The 24,413-nt window shown below is 46.2% G+C and overlaps 1 protein-coding gene across 11 annotated transcripts in view; it reads left to right on the top strand.

Moving 5' to 3' along the window:
- Positions 1-24,413, top strand: part of LOC109645781 (multiple epidermal growth factor-like domains protein 11) — an 87,771-nt gene that overhangs the window by 30,733 nt on the left and 32,625 nt on the right. For all 11 annotated transcript variants that reach the window (XR_011243371.1, XR_011243376.1, XM_069527893.1 and 8 more), the window contains one exon: positions 4,902-4,994. Coding sequence is in view for 9 of the 11 variants with exons in the window: in XM_069527893.1 (XP_069383994.1) it covers positions 4,902-4,994 (93 nt within the window). In the remaining 2 variants the exon portion in view is untranslated. The remainder of the gene's footprint in view (positions 1-4,901; positions 4,995-24,413) is intronic.

Genomic DNA, 24,413 nt, shown 5'->3' on the forward strand with positions numbered 1-24,413 from the left:
ATGTCCCGCCTCCTGCTGCTCTACAGGCTCCGCCCCTCACCTGAATGTCCCCACATGTTCCTGTTGTTGTGGACGAGTCGGACGATCTGCTGCCTCACACACACTAACTACAGAATTACTGAGTCGTCGAAGTCTGAAAACATCTGTGAAGAGGTCATTGTGATGTTTGCACCTCGTGGTGATGTCAGAGCATCACGGTGGCGTCTGTAAAGCCGGAGGGGCACTGGACTGGAAGTTCTTGATTCCACCAGTCGACCTTCATCTACGAGCTTTGGGAAGTGACCGTAAGAATGAGATCACAGATCGAAGGGGATGAACGTCCCCGTGAGCGAGCTGAGCCTCAGAGCTGCTCAGGTCGACGGAGGCAGAGTCTGGTTCTGATCCAGACGTGACTCATCGGCCTCGGTCAGAAGGGTTGAGGGTGAGATGAGGAGGTTTCAGAAGATGTCGCTGATGTAACGTGTGTCCGCTCGACTTCCTGTCACCTGACTTCAGATCAGCAGCAGAAACTGATGTTTCAAGTGATTTGAACGTTTCCCAGTGACCTCCGCAGACGAGGTCGTGTTTGTGAGCTCGTGTGTTTGTGAGCTCGTGTGTTTGTGAGTTTGTGTTTGTGAGCTTGTGTGTTTGTCAGCTTGTGTGTTTGTGAGCTTGTGTTTGTGAACTTGTGTTTGTGAACTTGTGTGTTTGTGAGTTTGTGTTTGTGAGCTCGTGTGTTTGTGTGTTTGTGAACTTGTGTGTTTGTGAGCTCGTGTGTTTGTGTGTTTGTGAGCTTGTGTGTCTGTGAGTTTGTGTGTTTGTGAGCTTGTGTGTTTGTCAGCTCGTGTTTGTGAGCTTGTGTTTGTGAGCTTGTGTGTTTGTGTGTTTGTGAACTTGTGTGTTTGTGAGCTCGTGTTTGTGAGCTTGTGTGTTTGTCAGCTTGTGTGTTTGTGAGCTCGTGTTTGTGAGCTTGTGTGTTTGTGAGCTTGTGTGTTTGTGAGCTCGTGTGTTTGTGAGCTTGTGTGTTTGTCAGCTTGTGTGTTTGTGAGCTCGTGTTTGTGAGCTTGTGTGTTTGTGAGCTTGTGTGTTTGTGAGCTCGTGTGTTTGTGAGCTCGTGTGTTTGTGAGCTTGTGTGTTTGTGAGCTCGTGTTTGTGAGCTTGTGTGTTTGTGAGCTTGTGTGTTTGTGAGCTCGTGTTTGTGAGCTTGTGTGTTTGTGAGCTTGTGTGTTTGTGAGCTTGTGTGTTTGTGAGCTCGTGTGTTTGTGAGCTCGTGTGTTTGTGAGTTTGTGTTTGTGAGCTTGTGTGTTTGTCAGCTTGTGTGTTTGTGAGCTTGTGTTTGTGAACTTGTGTGTTTGTGAGCTTGTGTGTTTGTGAGCTCGTGTTTGTGAGCTTGTGTGTTTGTGAGCTTGTGTGTTTGTGAGCTTGTGTGTTTGTGAGCTCGTGTGTTTGTGAGCTCGTGTGTTTGTGAGTTTGTGTTTGTGAGCTTGTGTGTTTGTCAGCTTGTGTGTTTGTGAGCTTGTGTTTGTGAACTTGTGTTTGTGAACTTGTGTGTTTGTGAGTTTGTGTTTGTGAGCTCGTGTGTTTGTGTGTTTGTGAACTTGTGTGTTTGTGAGCTCGTGTGTTTGTGTGTTTGTGAGCTTGTGTGTCTGTGAGTTTGTGTGTTTGTGAGCTTGTGTGTTTGTCAGCTCGTGTTTGTGAGCTTGTGTTTGTGAGCTTGTGTGTTTGTGTGTTTGTGAACTTGTGTGTTTGTGAGCTCGTGTTTGTGAGCTTGTGTGTTTGTCAGCTTGTGTGTTTGTGAGCTCGTGTTTGTGAGCTTGTGTGTTTGTGAGCTTGTGTGTTTGTGAGCTCGTGTGTTTGTGAGCTTGTGTGTTTGTCAGCTTGTGTGTTTGTGAGCTCGTGTTTGTCAGCTTGTGTGTTTGTGAGCTTGTGTGTTTGTGAGCTCGTGTTTGTGAGCTTGTGTGTTTGTGAGCTTGTGTGTTTGTGAGCTCGTGTGTTTGTGAGCTCGTGTGTTTGTGAGCTTGTGTGTTTGTGAGCTCGTGTTTGTGAGCTTGTGTGTTTGTGAGCTTGTGTGTTTGTGAGCTCGTGTTTGTGAGCTTGTGTGTTTGTGAGCTTGTGTGTTTGTGAGCTTGTGTGTTTGTGAGCTTGTGTTTGTGAGCTCGTGTGTTTGTGAGCTCGTGTGTTTGTGAGCTTGTGTGTTTGTGAGCTCGTGTTTGTGAGCTTGTGTGTTTGTGAGCTTGTGTGTTTGTGAGCTTGTGTTTGTGAGCTCGTGTGTTTGTGAGCTCGTGTGTTTGTGAGCTTGTGTGTTTGTGAGCTCGTGTTTGTGAGCTTGTGTGTTTGTGAGCTTGTGTGTTTGTGAGCTCGTGTTTGTGAGCTTGTGTGTTTGTGAGCTTGTGTGTTTGTGAACTTGTGTGTTTGTGAGCTTGTGTGTTTGTGAGCTTGTGTGTTTGTCAGCAGCGTCACTGAAGGACACAGAATCTCTGCTGCTTGTTTTGTAAAACACAGAGTTTAGTTCTGCCGTCAGCGACGCTCAGAGACTTCACCTCTGATCTCTTTCATCTCATCAGACAGTGATGGAAACCAGCAGTTTCAGCTCATAGTGTCGTCTTCTACACTAAATGTGCTGTTTTCTGTTTAACAGGCAGAAACTCTACCTCCGGCTCCTCTCCGCGAGCATAAATCTTTACCCAGAGTGCACTGCCAAGTGTTTGTGGCTGCGAGGATTCTTGTCCTAATGTGTGAGGGGAAGAAAAAGCTGTAAAACGTTAACGCGCTGCCACTATAAATTTAGACGGCACGACCCTTCAGTGGCTAAAAGACCATAAAACCCATAAAGCTTCAGTGAGGACGGCCTCCACCTTCCCCGCCGCTCACATACGTCTCCGCACTTCTCCGACCTCCGCTCCTCCCGAGCCGACGTCTTAAAGACCTGCTGCTCGTCAGGAGAACTGAGAAGCTGCAGGGAGCCACTCCTTCATTCATGCACGTCGGGCTCAGGCCACCTGTTTGTGTCAGGAGAGGGATCAGCTGCACAAACATGGCGTCTGTGTGACGGAGGAGCGTAAGTCTCCGAGCTGTCGGCCCCCGTCAGCTCAACCTGATGTATGACTCAAGCGACGCTCGTAAAATAACCTGGAGCGGATGCGTGATAAAGTTCAGACCTTTAACAAGTCCAATAAAGACGCTTTGATTTTCTCTCCATTAAACAGTTCAATGTTTTTAGTGAGTCTGGTTAAATGACAGTCTTTTATTTTGTGGGACTGTTTGTGTCCAGAGATGTTTCTGCGTCCTCTTAGAAATAAAATACCGCGGCTCCTGGAGTAAGAAACTTTCTGAATTCTGATCATGATAATATTTTAATGATGGACGTGGCATGTTTCAAAATAAGAGCCTTGTGCAGGTTTCCGTATATTCGGTGGTCACGTGGTCGCTTACGATGACTTTACTCAAAATACGACAATTTTAAGACTTCAATATTTCCCATGATTCATTGCGCTTCACAGACTGTTTTTCAGGTTAATGGCGGCAAAAAGTGAGGTGAAGACGTGAGAGGAGTTTATTTTTAAATGCAAGAACTCAACCCAACGTTTGCTGGAGGACGGCTGCGAGTGTCGCCTGGCGTCTTTGCAGCCGTTGGGACGGGTCCACAGCAGGACCCTGAATCATGACACAGCTGTAGCATCATACGAAAAACCTGCAGACGAGACGCGGGGCTGAACTTTCATTTCTTCAACAAGAAAAAAATATTTTCTCTGGAAAAGTTTTCAGAGCTGAACATCAATCATAGATTCCAGTGTTTTCAGAAAAGCTCTTTTTTTAGCAGAAGTTAAATAAAAAGCCTCGGACTCAGAACAAAAGGTCTTTGAGTCGACAGGTTTTTAAATGAGAATCATAAAATAAAGGAGCTGGTGTTGGGAGGTTTGAACCTGTTGTCAGTTTAACTCTTGACTCTTCAGAGAGTCGGTGCTTTTCGTTGCTTCTGTTGTTTGTGGTTTGACAATTTAATTTCCAGTGAAGTGAATCTATTGAGACACAAACTGTGACCTGCTGTTAATATTTATTTATTCATCAACCTTAGAAAAACCAAGTGGGGCTCAGATACGCCGGCGTCCTGATGGGCTCCATTATCTGCCTCGTACAGATAACGCAGCTCGCACATCTTCATTTTCACCTTAAGCTTCTGCCGCTGCTGTAATATTTCATCATGACACGACCTTACAGTGGAGACTTGTCAAACACTATCTGCAGGTTCAAAACAAATGACTCCATCACAACGTTATAAATGATGCAGCGTTTCCACCGCTGCCGTTTCTCACACTGTCATTATCTTGTGCAGCGATTAGCCGAGAGTTCAGAGGTGGAGGCGAGAAGGAGTGAGGGAAGAGACGTAAAGAGAGAGAGAGAGAGAGAGAGAGAGGAAAAACAAAGAGAGGAATACATTCATTCAGGATTGAAACATCCGACCGTCTGACTTCAAAGAGGAACACAACATCAAAGTTTATCACAGAAATAACTTCAATAATATAAACTGGACTTTTTCACTTTCAATTATTACGTCATTGCATCATAACAGAGGAGGAAGCACCTCAAAGATCTCCCACTGAGCCGCCGCAGATACAGAGGCTGGTTCCCCGTCATGGTTCCCCGTCATGGTTCCCCTCTATACCTCTGCTCATCCACCCATCATTTATCATTTATCCATCAATTTATCCATTTATCATTTCTCCATCATCCACTCATTTAAGGTCATATGGTGTTTGGTCTTCGATCTATCTGACCACTTCACTTCCTCTGACACAGAAATAAAACAGGTTTCACGAATCTGATTTGTTCTTAAAAGAAATGAAAGATTAACATATATATAACAAACCACAGTGTGAACTGTTTGAATGTTGAAGTGACTCGTCCTCTTGTTTCTGCTGCAGCGCTCTGCACCGACGAATGTGCCCACGGCCGCTGCGTCTCTCCGGATACCTGCCAGTGTGAGCCGGGCTGGGGAGGACTGGACTGCTCCAGCGGTGAGTACACGGTGGCTCATCACGAACATGTGGAACGACAACGTTTGAATATGGCGCCTGCCACAGTCCCGGGGACTCGTGGGGACAGGAAGTGACACGGAGCAGTTGTTTTACACACTTTGACTTTAGGACTTTGATGAGGGGAGGTCGTGACCTGGAGCCAGAGGAGAGGAGGGGTTTATGAACTGGACGCTCCTCAGACACGGAGTAATAACTGGAGCAGTTCAGTTCACAGACCAGTTCAGTTTAATGAAGCAGAACAACACACACTGCATCGCTGCAGCTTCAACACATGAAGCTGCTGCTTCTGTGTGTGTGTGTGTGTGTGTGTGTCTGTGTGTGTGTGTGTGTGTCTGTGTGTGTGTGGTTGGGGGGATTCGAGGGGTTATTGACGCTCAGTGAGTCACAGAGCCTGTTAAACCCCCCCGCCCCTCCAGTTATTGGTGTGCTCCGGCCCCCACGTCGTTTATCCTGTTTTTATTGCCGTCCAGGGGCCGAGGGGCCGAGGCAGGGTGAGACGGGGGGTGAGGACAGCCTCCCTCCTCTTCCTCTGAGTGGAAGAGGAGGACGTAGCATCGACTGCTCAGTAGCGTCTCTGAGGAGAACTCCGTGTCGGCTTCACTCGGGAACTTGTATCTGACTTTACCTTCTTTCTTCTCACGCTGCGGTCGTCTGCACCTTCTCTGTTCTCGCTCGATTCATCGTCCTCCTCTGTTTCCCTCTCGTTTATCTTGGTGATGAATCTGTTGCAGCAGCGTCCCCCTCTGTCGGAATCACAGCTGTTAGTAAAGTGACGGGATAAATAATAATAGATATATTTTCTCCACTGTCGGGTGAAGAGTTACGTCCCCACAGCAGCAGCTGTCTGTGGACCGTGGAAGGAAGTGGTTTTCCGTAAAGACGCTGCACAGTGAGAGTGAATCTTGTTTCCTGCAGCGTCATCAGGTTGAATCTCATGCTCTCACCTGATTGGATGAGAGCCGCGTGTTTCATGATGCTTTGTAAATTACAGTAGTGAAGCTGCAGGAGCATGTGAAGCAGGAATACACAGAACTCTCACGTCACTGGTCCCTGATCAGTGGACATCACGTCCTGGAGCCTCTTCTCGTCTGGATGTGATTTCAACAGCGAAACAAACGACGTGTCTGTGTCGATCCACCCGAACCGGCACAGGACAAGAGTGTATGTGACAGAGACAACAGAAAGATGAACACCTGAGCGTTTCTGCTCCGTGTTCACAGCTGGAACACGCCCTTCCCTACGCCGCTCGTCAAGGTGCTCCTCTCTGATTGGTCGGCCTCTCTCTGATCTAACGTCCTGCTCTGTGGCAGAATCCTCATGAATAGGATCAGGGAATATTAAAGAGGCCCACAGCCGCTGCAGACGAGCTTTAAATAAAAAACCACGTGGACACAAACATTCTGACGTCATGGACGAGGGCGGCCTCTGTTGCTTTTACAGCTGACCTGTATCGCTCTGTCCACGAGGACACGTTGAGGACGTGGTTCCGTCTCTCGTTCTCATTGTGTGAAGTGAAGTGGCTCCGGTCTCTTTCCAGGTTCAACACTTGAACCGACTCGTGGTGACGTGACTGAGAGTGACGGGAATATTCAGTGACAACAAATTCACACGTGTGCACATTGTGTAAAAATAATATTTAATATTAATCACATCAAATCATCTCCGTAACATTTATATACTGATTAGATTTGATGAATTCAGTTTATTTACCAACATAATGACAAAATGTTTTAATAAAACAATCTACGAAACTGTTTATTCAGAATATATTTATAACTAATATGATATAATATAATACATTATATTGTATTTACCTTTAATATGATATAATATAATACATTATATTTTATTTAACTAATATGATATAATATAATAAACAACTCAAAGCACTAATGTTGAGTATTAAGAAATGTTGAAATTGTTTTAAAAGTCATGAGGGGAACGTGTCAGACTTTATGTTGGACGTGCAGTAAATAGTTATTTACACTCAGAAGACATGGAGCATCGTTATCATTCGTCTGGAGTCGTGTTTGTGTGCAGCTGATGGATTTAAGTCAGATATTCAGTCGCTCCTCCCGAGGGAAATATCAGACTCTTCAGCTGCTAAACGCTCGACTGTGTTGAAGAAACTATGAGATGAAACTCACGGTGAAGGATGTAAAGTTGAATCTAAATGAATCTAAATCCATCGTTCAGTCTCAGTCTCGCTCCGTCTTTGGTCTCCACCGCGCCCGGCGGCTGAGTCCTCGGTTCATCTGCTGCTCGGTGCTCGGACGGCGAGCAAACCGTTGGTTTATAAGAATAATTCTTGCAAACGAGGCTGAGGCTGTTTGAATCAGTAAAGTTCTTGGCTGTAAATGAATCAGTTCTTTTTTTGTTCAGGTGATGATTCTCTCTCCAGGCGTCTCCTCTTGTGAAGGGAACATGATCGAGGCAGCTTTTACGTTTCTGCACAGTCTCAAAACCATTTAGTGACACACATCAATTATCTGCAGGGGGCAGGTTTGAATATAAAGAATCCTTGGATCTATTTTTACTTGATTATGGTCTGTAGCTTTTCTCCTTTTAAAAAACGCACAGTACAAACCAGAAGAACAGGCCTGATGTGAGCTGTGACTCCAACTCCTTTAAGTGAGAGAGGAGAAGAAAAGAAAAGACGTCCACAGTCCGTCCTCTGTCTCTAGTCTCCTGCTGCAGCTAACCAGATTAGCTGCCGAGGCTTGAGCCTCTCCTCCAAACCTCCGTCAGGCTGAACAACTTTGTTGCTCTGCCAGGCGACGTAAACAGCTTGGACGGGAGCGAAGAGAAGCCAGCGGAGGAAGAGGAGGATGTGACGGCAGGGACGAAAGAGGAGCCGCCGCGGGACGAGGCCTCAAACAAAGAGGCTGGAGATAAGGAGGAGAGTTATCGTGTGAAGATGACGACTGTGACGAGATGATCAAGAAGGAGACGGATGAGATAAAATGAAAGAACTTTGCAAAGAGGCAGTTTAACATGATAAAGATTCAAGAGTTAAGCAAAATGCTTCATCTGCAATTTAACAAGCGAAGGTTTTGATCAGCAGCGATTACGTCACTTCAGTGAATCCAGAGGGGACAGAGTCGAGTGACTCACGATTAAAAAACCTCTGACTTGTATTAATATTTGTCTCATGCAGTTTCAGGATGTGACAATAATCCCACTGAGAACAGTCAGAGTTGAATTTGTCCAAACAGAACATTTAAATACGCATCACGTCCACACGAGTACTTCAGATGTCTTCGTCTTCACACTCGTCTCCTCTGTGGCTTCACGTCAGGTTCTTTGTAAACCTCAGATCTTCTGGTTCACTCGCACGTAAGCAGTGGATTCGGCACAGACCTCCATTTGTTGTCATGGTAACAGACAATGCTCCAGCACATTACATTAACATGCCTCCGTTAGATATGAGCGACGTGCGAGGCCCCAAAAAAAACACTTTTGTTAATGGCTTCTCTTGTAATGGACGAACTTTGACCCTTTATTCTACTTGATGAGCTTTTTATTTTTAAGTAGAGACAGATGTTACATCATGTGAAGATGAACATGTGACCGGTGCCCTCGTTAAATCTCTCAAACTGAGAGAAGGAAGAAAACAGCTCAGGCTTAATTTCATTTCTGTATCACAGGGGATTTGGAAATTACTGTTTAATATGCAAAGAAGCAATTATCTGATTAAAAAAGCTTTAATTAACAAACATGGAAAAAACTGTCAACAGATCAGATCTAAAGTTTTTTACTGAGGTGATGTTTGATTCCTTTTTTCAGCACTTCATAAATCTGAAGAGAGTCAACAGCTGTAAGAAAAAAAATCCATTTCCACCATGTTTTTAGCAACGAAATGCTCAATAAATCTGTCCATGAATGAAACATGAACAAAACTCGTCAGTGAAAACCTTCAGAATGTAAATGGGAAGAAAAGTGGAAAAGTTTAACTGAAGTGGAGATTTTTTGGCTCAATGTCAGAGAAAAAACTCATTTTGAGAAAAGAGCATTAATATTTGAATTTGTGAATAAAATCTGCAGACGAAAGTCAAATAAAAACTCAAAACGTTTTTAGGAAGTTTTTCTTTGCAAAATAACTCAACATGTGAAAAAGGATCTTGTTTCTGGTGAATGAATTTCACAACATGCTCACACACACACACACACACACTTGACCACAGGTTTGTATTTGCTTCTTTTCGCTGAAGTTCCCACAAGAACCAAACTTCACCGTTCTTTCTCTCGCTGGCGTCCGAAGGGTGAAATCTTGTCAAGGTGCAGCAGCATAATGCAGCGTGTGCTCTCGCTCAGCTGCTGCTGCTCTCTGTTTATCTGTGTGAGCCTCTCTGCTTATCTCCGCTCTTCAGCTCCACTCCACTAAATCCATACAGATCCATCGCGGTGCAACTCGGCCTCAGCTCCGCTTTTCATTTCTGTTTGTGTTTGTTCCCCGACACTCAGCAAGACTCCAACTTTATTCATCGTGAGACGTTTCCACTGGCGCCATGTTTTTTTACTTTGTTCCGCTGAGTGTTGAAGAATAATTCAAAAATAATAATTTGTGCATTGACGACATTAGAAAAAAGATTTTCAAATAGAGCTCAACAGAAATAGATTTTTCGAGTCAATAAGAAAAACATTTCATGAACTGATATTTTCACACTAATTTATTCTCGTGTGAAATGTAAACGTGCACATTAGTTCACTATTGTTTATTTTCGCGTCAGGCTCAAACCTCTCATTTCTCAAATATACTAAAGTGCTTGAATTCTGCTGCTTCAACTCTTTTCTAGCTGCTGTGTCTCTTTACGATCGTTGATTCTAAACTCATATTGATATTTGCAGCGTGCAGTCACTCGTCCTGTTTTTATTTCCAGTGGAGGAGAAAACAACAATTAAACTCTGGTTGAATTGTGCAACAACACGTGCTCACATGTCTCTAATGTGCACCGAAGTGTGAAATGATTACCTAGCAACAGAGATGTGAGGAGAGAACGACCGCAGTGACACTGAGGCCTGCAGCTACTGAGCAGCTTGATTAAACTGAGACCATCATTCACACCACGATTAACAACGAGCCTCACGCTCGGTTCTCCGACACGAGAGGAGGTGATGTTCAGGTGTCTGATTCCTCCACCGCTGAAAATAGTCCCCGACTAATGAACTTTATTCAAATATGAAGTCGTAGCGTGTTTTAAAGAAAACTAGTCCCTGTTGTGAACGTGTGAGTTTGTAATGTTGTGTTCTCTTATTATTATATCACTTTATATAGTCAAGTTGTGCTGTTGAACTTTTTATAAACCGTCTGTGGTGCGGAGTGAAGTTAGAAAACTTTGTGTTCATCCTACCTGGTTTATCTGCACTGAAGATTTTATAGTTTTTCATCGGATGAAACTGAATTTTCTTTATCACTGCTCACGTGTGTGGTTAATATATAAGTTGGAACGATTCACTGAGCTGATGTTATTTTTTCATACGTCACATGTCGACCACAGCTTTTCAAAATAAAAGCTGTAGTTCAGCTCAGTGCACAGCAACATCGTCTGTGTCTCAGTGAAATCTAATATTCAAAATGATCTGTGGCCATTTTAACCACAGCTGTAGTTTATCTGAGGACCTAGAAGAAGACATGTTCCCCAGACGATTACATTCTTATTAAGATTATAAAACTATAAAACACTTGTTCGTGACATATTTCCAGGTAAACAGCTAAGATAAAGTAAAAGAGTGGCGGGGGGGCGAGGTGAGAGACAACGGACGGAGGGTGGGGGGGTTGAGGCAGAGACGGACGTGACTTGTTTCTTGAAGAGATGAGTTTTCAGCCCCCGCCGGGACACAGTCAGTGACTCTGCTGTGCTGAATGCGATGGGAAGGTCATCCCTCCTCCGGGAGACGAGGGGGGACAAAGTCAAGGCGGCCTGGAGGCGATTCACTGTCGGAGAGGATGAGCTAAGCTCCCGGTCGGAGCTGATAGGCTGCTGGAGACTCAATAAGAGAAGAAGACCCCTGGGAGCAGTGTGCAGTGTGGCCTTTCATCAAGATTACTTATTAGAATTAGACTCCGGGGCTCACTCACCTGTTATTTAGTGTTTCTGGCATCTGGAAGGTTGTGAAGTTCAAGGACGACTCCCCCCGGAAACTTCCAGTCCACGACGGGTTTAACAACTTAGACGGAGCGTGAGGCTGGAGCGGGAACGCCGGACGTGGAAGTGAGAACTGCCATGAGCGTGCACGAGTAATGAAACTTGAGTTAATTACGAGACGGGAGACGATGACTGGCGTCTTCGTCACCGCTCACTTGGACTCGGACGAGGTCAGAACTCGAACCATCGGAACCAACGGCGTGTTTCAGCGAGCAGCCGCTTCACACCAGTTAGAACGAACCTCGGCTGTTTGTGTCTCTGGAGAAGTTTCAGCTCCAGAACTCATTTTCTCTCACGACCTTGTAAACTTTGTGTTTTAAAAACACTCAGACACAAACAATCTGCGTTTTAATAAGTCAACCTGAGTTTTCAAGTGTTGGTCACCTCGTGTGCTGCTCTGCTGTACTTATTGTTTTCACACACACACACAGACACACACACACAGACACACACACGCACACACACACACACACACACACACACACACAAAGACACACAAAGACACACACAGACAGCACTGCAGAGTCATGTTTATATTTAGTGTCTGGCCTCATATCTAATATTAATACTTCTGTTACTATGACTATCACCACCAGTACTAGTATAATTACTACAACAGCTCATAATAATAATTAATTCAGTTGCGTTATGATCCTTCAGAGTCAAACAGACCATAATGCACCACAGTGTGATTGACAGTCCAATAGGTGGCAGGTGTAGGTGGGCGTGTCTGTTGGCTCTTAGTTAGGCTCCACCCCCGGCTCCTCCAGTTACTTCTGGTTTCAACAAACCAAGATGGCGCCGAGCGAAAATTCAAACCGCGGCTTCAGAACAGCAGCTCAAACACCAACGGGTGACGTCATGACGGTGATACTCAGGCTGTGGCTTGTGAGGCAGAGCGGGTTGTCCAGCTAATCAGAATGTTGCTGGTTTGATCCCCAGCCGCTGCAGTTTGCTTGTTGAAGTGTGAACGGAACGTAGAACAGCAGCTTTGTACCGAAGCTTGTTGTGAACGGCTGAATGTGACTCGTAGAGCGAAGGTTAGAGAAAGAGCTCGATTCAGATCCACTGAATGTTCTCACAGTAGCTGAGATGGAGGGAATCGAACCTCTGTCTTCGCCTCACAGTCACATAAACAAAGACACCGTGACTGATGGTGTGTGGGACCAAGAACGCTGTGAGGAATCAAACCTGTGGCTCAAGCTTCACGGGGGGAAAGTTTCAGGAACTTGAGGTTTGGAGTTGAACTGAGCAACTAACTACAACCTCCCTGCAAACACGACCCGAGCGTCCGTCCTCGTCGAGAACTTCTACAAGCAACAGAAACGTGACGTTAGAGAATCTTCGTCCCAGACGTGAATGTCGAGCACTTTGGTTCTTGATGTTTTAACCTCGGACCTCCTGAAACATTCGCTGCGTTGTGTGAAACTTCAGACGAGAGGTGAACGTTAATGTTTTTAACGTTCCTCTAGAATGACTCATCACTGGTGTCTGTCAAGCTGAAGCTGATGATGTCATCAAAGGTCGTCTGTCTCTCTCTGTGTCTCCGCCGTTGAGACAAAATGAGTGAGATGAGGTCATAACATTATTTATAAAAAAAAACAAAACATCTGGAGTCTCAATGAAAACCTGTCGACTTGAAACACAAACAATCTTCTGTGTTCTTTAATAATCTTTCATGATATCAGGATTTCACCTCTGCTAGTTAGTGAGTGAGTGAGTGAGTGAGTGAGTGAGTTAGTGAGTGAGTGAGTGAGTGAGTGAGTTAGTTAGTGAGTTAGTGAGTGAGTGAGTGAGTGAGTGAGTTAGTGAGTGAGTGAGTGAGTGAGTGAGTGAGTGAGTGAGTGAGTGAGTGAGTGAGTGAGTGAGTTAGTTATTCATTTTACTTTGGGGCCGATCCAGTATTAACTTTTCAGTTTCTGTGTAATTGTGAGATTTTGTGACATTGTCATAATAATGAATGGATCTCGATCAGTCAGACACATTAACACAACAGATATTTATGAATGAGTGGTGCAGTGGTTTGGTGCAGCTCGATCGGAGTGGAAGTGACCGTTGGTCCTTGTTAAGTTGTGTTAACTAACATGATTCATTCGCCCGCTCGGAGCCTGGAGGTTAATGAGTTGTCGCTGAGTTTCCACCGTCACTCAGACGCTCGTCGCTCTGAACTTTCTCTGAGGACACGTAAAGTTCAGCCGTGCTTCGACAGGGATTCAATCCTCGGAGCTGTCGAGTGTTTGTGTCTCTTGTGTTGAACATGCGACGCTGATGAATTGAACCTTGTGTAATTAATATTTGACTTCTGCTGTGATGTTGAGAGGCTGAAGCAAACAACTGTGTGTTCTGAAGACGAGTTAACTTGATTATTGTTCTTGTGTGAGTCCGTCGCTCCGTCACCATCAGTCGCTCAGAGTCCAAACCACCCGAGCTCTGTCTGGCTCCCGCTGCTCTTCATTAGCATCGAGTTCATTAGGCAGCTAATACCTGTTGCCCATGTCGGGGGGGTGAATCTGCGGGGTCAGCAGCCATTAGCCCGTCAGTCCAGAGGGTTTTATCCTGCCCCTCGTTCACGTGACACGTTACAACAAAGTGCATATTTTATTACCCAGCAGCCCGAGTTCAGCGAGAGCAGCTCAAACTCTGCTGTGTAAAGATCAGAGTTGTTGTTTACAGCTCGTCCACACGGCGTCGGCCCTCGTCACCAAAACATCTGGAACCTCCTCGTCTTTCCGAGTGGACGTCTTCGTCTTCTACGTGTACGACTCCTCTTCCTCATCCTGAGAGATTTGAGTTCGCCCACTCGCTCACTGAGAAGGTTCCAGATGTTTAACTAGAGGCTGCAGGAGAACATGTAAGGAACATGTCAGGAACATGTCAGGAACATGTCAGGAACATGTCCAGAGACTCTGTTTAATTTAGACCGAACACAAGGGGCATGCTGATGCGGCTGTAGCCGTTAATTGGACTTGGCAGCGGGGCAAGTCCACCCGTCAGCAGCGTGTGTGTGTGTGTGTGTGTGTGTGTGTGTGTGTGTGTGTGTGTGTTGGCTGCAGCTCCTCTAGATGCTCTTCCTGGCTCTTCATTCAGGTCCACAGTGATAATACACACAGTCTAAAGGGACACTGATTGACCTGCTCGACACGAACAGTGCTTCACACACTCACACACACACACACACACACACACACACACACACACGCTGCTGACGGGTGGACTTGCCCCGCTGCCAAGTCCAATTAACGGCTACAGCCGCATCAGCATGCCCCTTGTGTTCGGTCTAAATTAATTTACCAACAAACTTTTTAATCAAATTTCACCACAACCCTCGAGGGGCGACGGGCTCTCTGCTCTCAGTGTGTGGAGCTGCGATGTCCGGCTCCTGTAGCAGGGAGCTGTGATCCAGCTCGGTGCTGTGAAGGTTGCTGGGTTTGTTTTTTTCCCCTCTCGTTCATTGTGAGTCTGCATCACACAGTGTGTGTGTGTGTGTGTGTGTGTGTGTGTGCATTGAACATATGTGTAAATGCATTTGTGTTGTCAATCATACAACAACTGCATGGGCAGCAATAATCACACAATGACAAATGGTAAATAAAGATGGTCGACTCTAGTTTAAGCTAAAAATGAAGCCAAAATATCTCAGATACAAACGCCGCCATCTTGCCCTGATGATGTCATCTGGCCTCTGTGCAGCAGTGAGCGAGGAGCGGTGGATCATTGCTCTGATACGCGCTTTCGACCAATAGCACGTCAGTCCGAGCTGTCAATCCTGACGTCGCTGCCCGTTTTTTTATATCATTTAATTAAATGAATTAAAACAGAACTTAATGACGAACACGTGAACAGTCGTCAGTGTGAAGAACGACCTGATCCAGGTGTGACATCATCCCGAGCTCTGAGGCATCATGGTCTGTTTAATGAACACTGGAAGGACGTTTCTCGAGTCCATTAATTCTTCAGCTGTGACCCAGAATTTGTCTTTTGACCTTTCACCAGCAAAATCTAATAAATTTGTCCTGAGTGAAGGAGCTGAAGAAATGAGGACAGATGGACAAACTGAAGACCGTCCTGACGTCATGTTGTTAAATATATTTCATCTGCTGAATTATATGATTACAGGTGGCAACACCGAGTACTGCTCAGTACACGTCTGTATCAGTATACAGTATCTAGAAGTGTCTATCTCTCTCTCTCTATATACATATCTAATATATATATATATATATATATATATATTAGATATATATATATATTTATACTTATATTTGTAGGTATAAATCAGATGAGATTTAACACAATCAGATAAACCATGAGTCATTTCTTTTTTAGTGAGTTAGAGGAGAAAATGGTGAAATTATTTAAAATGTATATGATATAATTCTGCTCTATATCAGATGAACATGCTCTAAATAAACTCTCCACACAAGCAGCAGGTTTAACTGATCATTTTTAAAACCTTAGTTCTGCAGCAGTTTTTCATCGACGTACCAAACAACATGTTTTTGTATTTTCGTGCTTCAGCTGTTCTCTTAACAGATTTGGAGAAAATAGACAATTTCCCTCTGCTGTTTCCATCACACCCACAGAGTCCTCCTCGTCCTCCTCGTCCTCCTCGTCCTCCCCGTCTTCTTCGTCCTCCTCGTCCTCCCTCTGTTTGCCATCAGTCTTGTGCGCCAGAGAGTGAGAGAGGAAATGGACTCGCACTTCACCTCCCAAACCTTTTGATCAACCATTTTCCCTCTAATGCCACGTGAGCCCACGCTGGCCGAACCTCACGACAGACAACCCATTAAGGAATCTAACGACTTGTCCGCTCTGCTCTCCCTCCCTCTCTCCCTCCACAGTCTCTGCAGGGCTCTCTCGCTCACTCACTCTCTCCCTTTCTGATTAATTTCCAAACTAACCTGTTTATCGTCCACCGCTGCCTCTCAGCCCGAAGTGGCCGGCACAATAGACGCTTTTCCTCCCCACACGACCGACTTCGCTTTGACTTTGAAAACGGCCTGAAATTATTCATCGGCCGTCTCCCTCCACTTTACATCTGCTCAGAGACGAGTCGCACAATCGCAGCCTCCCCGGTCTCTTTATATCCTCATCCACTTCTGCCTCAGTCATTTTGCACTTCAGGCCGTTTTGACCTTTCTCAAAGGAGCTGGCGGAGCAGGAGGGAGCTGCTGTGACCTCCGGGGAGGAGAAGGTTGCTGTGTTGATTCCCTTTAAGCCAGGCTGCTCTCTGGAGGAGGGGCCTGTGGAATCATACTCAGGGTTTACGATCAGATGACACTTCACTGAACCTTCGTGCAGGAATGATCTTCCAGGACAGAGAGGAAGCAGCTAAGAGACGAAAACCTGAAGAATCTTAGCAGGATATGAAATACTTCACGTTCACCTCATTGTTCGTATTATTAATAAGAAACGTGGATTATAACTTATAACATCTTTGTTGTAAAACAGTGTTGAGTTATGTTTCCATCTAAATCCCACTTGTTTCTTCCACACACTTTAATTAAAGGTGGACGACAGCTCCCACAAGTGAAGCCAAATGCTCTTGATCGCCCCCTTGTGGCTGGCTACAGTATAACTTACCCTAACCCTGTACGTGTGACGTCATGTGTTTCGTGAAGGGCCTGAGGTGCAGAGTTGTATTTCAACGTATCGGACTGAGAGACGTTCACAGGAACTGATCTCCGTCATGACAGCAACGTTCATAGAATCACTTCCTCTTTGGCAATTTGTCTTCACAGTAAAAGCACAATGTTTTCTGCAATGCTTTATATCGATATATAGTTTATACAAGATTACAAACACACACCTTTACAATATAATAAGAGAACACAACATTTATCTCTTTACAACTGTTGCATCAAAAATGCTTTTAAAGAAAGTAAACAGCTCTGGATTGTGTTGGTTCAGTCGGATGAACACAGTAAAGATATTCACCTCATCCAGGTCGGTCGGGTGGGGGTGGGGGGGTTCTCCTGCAGCAGCGTGCCAGGATAACGATCCGACCTCCGACCCCGGCCCAGCGGAGCCATCAGCTGTCTGCTCCGCACCTCTCACCTCTGTGTATTTGTCAGAGTGTGGGTGGGAGGACAATCACCTGCCAGGAGCCATTAGACCTGAACTCAAAATTTATGCCCCAAGTTTGCATAAAAGGAAGATCATTAAAATGCAATTACCTCATAAGAGAGCGGCCCGGCCTCTCACACACACACAGACACACACACAGACACACACAGACACACACAGACACACACAGACACACACAGACATCAGATCATGTGAAAGGTTGCCACAGCTCATCGCTCCTCAGCCGAGTTGTTGACGGACGCTAATGACGGCAATTATTTAGTCTTCAAGAGAAGAACAACAATGTTAAGAGGACAAACTCCCGGGTCTGATACAGTGAGTTTCGCCCGAGGTCTTAAAATGGCTGTTTCTGGTATCGATCAACGCTCCTGTCTTATTATCTGGACGTGAAAACGGCCTCATTAAAAGGAAAATCTGTAGAAACTCAATCACCGCGACGATCGGGCCGATGCAGATGCACACGCCGCCGAGTCTGTCACGGCAAAGTGAGACTTCATTCTGGGCCTGTGAGCAGTAAACTGTGTCATCCATCTGCCCTGCGCCCCATCACCCTCCCCCACACACACACCCCCCCCCCCCCCCCCCACCTCATCGACCCGCGGCCCCGCAGCCTGAAATATGCTGCCACTAATTACTATTATTAATTGAAAATAGGAAATCAATGGCTCTGAATTAAACACAAGCGTGCATGTTTGGATATGGGTCATCTGTCTCTGAATAACTGGGCTCTGCTTGACACAGTTATCTCACTAACAGGCTGCAGGAGGACCCGACTGTATTTCCCACCGTCAGAGTTTCCTCCGTTATCGGCGACTTTCATCGGTTTGTGTTGGAGGTGAAAGAAAAACACGGCTTCTCTTATAAAGAATTGTTTACTCATTTGTCAGGCGAGCGCACGCCGGCTGTCTGACAGCGCGCTGATGAAAATACTTTTCTCATGCGAGCGGCGTGGCCTCGAATAAAGTGGAGGATTGCCGGACAGAACATGGCTGCTATTGCAAATATAAATGAACTGTGCTTCATGACTGTGTATTTTCCAGAGGCGTCCCCTCCGCCGACCTTCCTCAATGAGCCCGTGGAACGTCTCACTTAAAACCTGCCTGGGTGTGATTTCCTCAGCCCGACAGTAATCTTTGTTTTCCGTGCAAGTGAAACCTTGTTTTACTTCTCGGCACTCGATAACGAGTCGACCATATTACAGCTCTGGAATCTGCAGCCGTTCGGTTTCTTTATTCTGCCGCAGAGGAGGTTATTGTCTTTGTGTTTACGGAAGCAACAATAGCAATTTGTTTGGAATAAATTTAAGAGCAGCGTATTTAATAATAGATTATATTGGGCCAGTGCCTGCGGTAAATGCAAAACACTGGAGCAGCGACTGCTTATCACCAAAGGTGTCGTCAAAGTCGTGAAAAACAAGTATTGTACAGATTGTTTCTCTCCGAGCCAATCTCCTCGTTTTCTGTTTTCTTTTTGACAAAGATTAAATTAAAAATGAATGACTTCAGCTCGAGGCTGTGTGTGTGTGTGTGTGTGAGTGTGTGTGTGTGAGTGTGTGTCTGTGTGTGAGTGTGTGAGTGTGTGTGAGTGTGTGTGTGAGTGTGTGTGTGTGTGTGTGTGTGTGTGTGAGTGAGTGTGTGTGAGTGTGTGTGTGTGTGTGTGTGTGTGTGTGAGTGAGTGTGTGTGTGTGTGTGTGAGTGTGTGTGTGTGTGTGTGTGTGCGTGAGTGTGTGTGTGAGTGTGAGTGTGTGTGTGTGTGTGTGTGTGTGTGTGTGAGTGTGTGTGTGTGTGTGTGTGTGTGTGAGTGTGTGTGTGTGTGTGAGTGTGTGAGTGAGTGTGTGTGTGTGTGTGAGTGTGTGTGTGTGTGTGTGTGTGTGTGTGTGTGAGAGTGAGTGAGTGAGTGTGTGTGTGTGTGTGAGTGTGTGTGAGTGTGTGTGTGTGTGTGAGTGAGTGTGTGTGTGTGTGTGTGTGAGTGTGTGTGTGTGTGTGTGTGTGAGAGAGTGAGTGAGTGAGTGTGTGTGTGTGTGTGTGTGAGTGTGTGTGTGTGTGTGTGTGTGTGCATGCGCTGACTGCATTGTCGATTGGCTCGTTTCCAGCAGTGCAGCGGAGGGAGGGTGTTGATTGGCTGTCAGCGTCATCGATCCTCAGCATCTTGACAGGATGAAAACTTGGACGACACAACGACTTCATAATCATTTATTCATCCCTGTAACGAGCTCGTCTGGTGACTTCAGAGGATGTGGACGTGTGTGTGTGAGTGTGTGTGTGTGTCTGTGTGTGTGTGTGTGTGTGTGTGTGTGTGTGTGTGTGTCACAGCAGCTGTATTGATGCTCCATCCCTTTGATTGCTGCTCCGTAGATCAGCCTCTGATAAGAATCATGTTTGTGTTGCCAGGTCTGGACGATCTCCTCCAGTTTGGTCGTTAGTGAACAAACAGTGAATGTTGAAGATTTGAATAAACACGACAGACGCAGCTCCACTTTCTCATTCTTCACGGAAATGAAGTTTATATTTCTGCTAATTTCTCACATTTCGAACAAACTGCTTTTAATGAGTCGTTTCTCAAATGTTCCGACTGAATTTATCAGAACATTCTTCAACAAAACAACATATTTCATTTACTTCTCATAGAATGAAGGAGAGTTCACATGAACGTCCGCCTCTCGTGCTGTTTACGACCTCGGCTGAAATAAAAGACCAGAAATCTTTTTCTTTTTGCTGAATTCATTTTATTGAAAGAGTTTGATAAGTCAATTATAAGTGTTGATTCATAGTTAATTAATTAATTAAAGTCCAGTGAAGCTCCACTCTGAACCTGAGAGTCAGTGTTTGTTGCTGTCATGTATATGAATTGATTGATTACCCCCCCCCCCCCGCTGTTTGAATGTCCACACTGTAGAAGATGTGATCGTTGGACTAACGAGTGTGACTCTGGATCAACAGATGGCTCAGCTGCAGTGGTTCCCAGCACTCAGCAGTCTCCCTGCGGCCTCACTTATCGGCAGGATGCTCCCTCCTCGCTCTCGTCCCGTCAGGCCGCTCGTCCATCACTGTCTCAACGGGGACGCGTTTCATTTCCTCGTCATATTGGAGCCGACGTGGCCGAGTCGCCTCACCACAGACTTTGTCACTTCAATCTGTGCGGTGAGGCCTTCGGTCTTTTCCGCAGCGTCGCAGGTCATTTGTTTGAAATCAGAGTGATATCTCTGTCTGTTCGTCACGTCTTCGTGCGGCAGCTTCTCCTTCGTTCCCACAAATGAACAAATCGACAAATGATTGGATAAACTCTTTGTGTGAAGTCTCGAGTGAGCTCAGCGATCAATGCTCTGTTGTCCGGCTCTTTCATTGTGATGCAGATCACTCGAATTAAAACGCTGCTAATTCCAGTTGTTCTTTATTTATTTCCTCCAGTTAATCACTTTAACTCTGTGAGCGGCTGCACGCGCTCAGACCTGATCCATGAAAATGTGCTCGTGTGGTCGTCGGGCAGAAATCAGCCGGCGGCTCCGGCAAGAAAATCTCAAATGAATCGTTGAGGTTTTTGAATTTTCTCACTCACTGGAAACAGAAGAGTCATTTTGAATCCGACGCATGTTCACGTGTTTTTGTCGAGGTCACATCCGGTGAATGAAAAACAACTGGTTTCCACCGGATCGTGACTCATGATGAAATATCATGAATGAGCTGCACAACGAACCTTTGATTTGACGAGAGAAGCAGCATTTTAAGTGGATGCAGCATTCGATTGAGTTACTACATCAATCCACCATGCACAGTGGTGTGTGTGTGTGTGTGTGTGTGTGTGTGTGTGTGTGTGTGGACATTACCTACTTTTCTACACAACTGTAAAACCTGTATTAGATTTTCAGAACCACGTCGTCATCATGTGCCTCTAACACAGTGGAACAGGTTCATTTCTCTGTTGGATGTGTTTTTATCTGGAGCTCAGTTTGTCACAACCTCATTACGCTGGATGTAGAAGGAGCTGTGACTTGTGGCGGCTTCACAGCAGCCGTTCCTCTTGAATAAGTCAAAGTAAATAAAGCAGTTGCACCTTAGAGAAATATACAGGAGCCGCAGCACGTCTCTAAGTGGCTCCATCAACATCTCCAACATCACAGTGTGAGAAATGAGGATTTTACAACGTGACCATGAGAAGAGTTGAATCTGCAGCAGCTTCACGCAGCCAGGGGGCGCTGCAACAGGCGGGGCACCCGGGGGGATAGAATAGAGAACAGCTGATTACGTTGGTACACATTCGTTCCTGGGGCCGGGGGTGTGTTCGGTTCGATGTCGCCCTCGTGGGGTCGTTTTCAGAGAAACCGCTGCTTCTCTACCGGCAGAGCATCACGCTGCTGACGGACGCAGCTGCTGAACGCAGCGGAACATTCAGCAGCTGAGGAGACGGATTTGTCCCTCAGGACCTGGAGGAGCTGACGGGGAGGAGACGTCGGACTCGGATTCATCAGCTGGACACAAACACGTCCAAAGAAGAACGACGGTGCTGCTCTGTGACGCCTCCATGTTATTCAATAAGCTGAACTCACTTCTGTTACAGGATCATTTACAAACACAGCTCATGGAGCTCAGATCTGTTTGTTCTCATGATCAGTGTCTTCATGAGGCTCCAGCAGGAGAAGACAGTTAGTCTGAACTGAGACAAACGAGAGGAGACGATCACAACAATCTCTGTTTTACAAACAGAACCAGTTTAGATTGAGTGTGAACTCAGTTCATGCGTCCAAACACCAACAGTCGCCTCCATTCAGTCAGATGGTCAAATCCTGGCTCCGCCCCCTGATCCAGAACGCAGTGTGATTGGTCGCGTGTCGTCCGTCACTTCCGTAGTTTTCGTGTAATCATGCAAACTAACAAACAACCAACACAAAATGTGAAAACACGAGATGTAACGTTAACAAAGAACCAAACAATCTGCTTTACAGAATATTCCACAACGTCTCCAAAACAAATGATCTTTAAAATGGAGAAGTGGAGTGAAGCAGCTCAGGTGGACGACAGAAAGAGTCCGATTCAGAAGGTTATCTCCGACATGAGAGAGAAACCTGCGGCGCAGACGAGCCTGGAAGAGTTCCTCTGCCACAGTAGATTATTCTGCTGTTAATTCAGTGCAGAAAGTTCTGCTCGGTGCCAGAGAGCTGCTCCTGATCAAAGTCATTAGTCTCTCGATTTGGACTCTTTGCTGCTGAATAATTGAGGCTGTGAGAGGATAAAGGATTTGACTATGCTGGCTGACTAGTTAAGAGAAATAAAGAGAACTCCCCTCTTTCAAAGAGAGGGAGACGAGGGGGGGAAGAAAGAAAGAGAGGGAGGACGGGAGGAGCTGAGACAAAGGAGGAGAGTAAATTAGAGAAAGATTGAGAGGGAGGGAGGGAGGGAGGGAGGGAGTCAGATTTATGCTTTGTCTCCGTCCACCACAGACCTGATGAAACATTCAACACTGAGACGAGTGTTCGGGGGGGGACGCTCCCCGAGTCTGGACAAGTCTCCTGGTTTCTCCTCATGTGCAGGAGGAGGCAGGAGGAGCCAGGAGGCAGGAGGAAGCAGGAGGAGGCAGGAGGAGGCAGGGGGGGGCAGGAGGAGGCAGGGGGAGGCAGGGGGGGGGCAGGAGGAGGCAGGAGGAGGCAGGAAGAGGCAGGAGGAGGCAGGAAGAGGCAGGGGGAGGCATGAGGAGGCAGGGGGAGGCAGGGGGAGGCAGGAGGAGGCATAAGGAGGCAGGGGGAGGCATGAGGAGGCAGGGGGAGGCAGGGGGAGGCATGAGGAGGCAGGGGGAGGCAGGGGGAGGCAGGAGGGCAGGAGGAGCCGGGCGGATGTGAAGGTCAATGTGACTCAAGAGTGATCCAGAACGCCTCCAACATGTCTAAAACTTGGCTGCAGGTCCCGACCCTCCTCCTCCGTGTCATCAGATGGGACATGGACCAAATAAAAACTCAAAGTTAGAAGTTTGTCAAAGATGTTTCTGTCACTTCAGCTCGATCTTATTCTGACGTTCGGATTCATTCGTTATTTGATGATTTAAATATGGGCGGAGACATCATGATTGACAGCTGACACTGACTCCTGATTGGTCGGGCCTGTGTTTCTGCAGGATCTCCAGACTCTGACTCTAAATGTCCCCTGATGGCAGCGTCGTCCATTTCGACTTGAGTTAGCATGCTAACCAGCTAGCCTCAGCCCAGCTCATCACTTTCCCATAGGAGGTCACTGCTCAGAGGACGAGCTCTAACAGAGGACGGGTTCTAACAGAGGACGAGGTCTAACAGAGGACGAGCTCTAACAGAGGACGGGTTCTAACAGAGGACGGGTTCTAACAGACGAAGAGTTCTAACAGAGGACGAGGTCTAACGGAGGACGGGTTCTAACAGAGGACGAGTTCTAACAGAGGACGAGGTCTAACGGAGGACGGGTTCTAACAGAGGACGAGTTCTAACAGAGGACGAGGTCTAACAGAGGACGGGTTCTAACAGAGGACGAGTTCTAACAGAGGACGAGTTCTAACAGAGGACGAGGTCTAACGGAGGACGGGTTCTAACAGAGGACGAGTTCTAACAGAGGACGAGGTCTAACAGAGGACGAGGTCTAACAGAGGACGAGGTCTAACAGAGGACGGGTTCTAACAGAGGACGAGTTCTAACAGAGGACTGGTTCTAACAGACGAAGAGTTCTAGCAGAGGACTGGTTCTAACAGAGGACGAGGTCTAACGGAGGACGAGTTCTAACAGAGGACGAGTTCTAACAGAGGACGAGTTCTAACAGAGGACGCTTTTTAAAATCCCTCCGTCTTCACTACGTCCTTAACGACAGACGTGGGCGGGAACTTGAGCTCAGACTCTCAGTCTCGTTGGACCGTCCCCTCAGAGCTCTGAGCCTCTGGGACAGTTTGTCCTCGGAGTGTTGATCATTGTGTCCCAGTTGTGATTCATTCCATGGGTTCGTCCACTTCAGCTGTGATTTATCTCCTGTGTGTTTACAGGGTTTTTACTTTTCATTCTTCTTTCTGTGCTCAGTCGTATGAGAACTAAATAAGATTCTATTAGAGTCGAAGCTTTAATCCACTGGTCCGTGCTCATTTCACTCAGCACCTCGGTGTGGACGCAGTGGTCTAGAGAATTAAAATGCTAAACGCTCAGTTTTCTGCTGTTTCAGCCTGA

This window comes from Paralichthys olivaceus, chromosome 1 (assembly GCF_024713975.1).
Source record: "Paralichthys olivaceus isolate ysfri-2021 chromosome 1, ASM2471397v2, whole genome shotgun sequence".
NCBI classification, from domain to species: Eukaryota; Metazoa; Chordata; class Actinopteri; order Pleuronectiformes; family Paralichthyidae; genus Paralichthys; species Paralichthys olivaceus.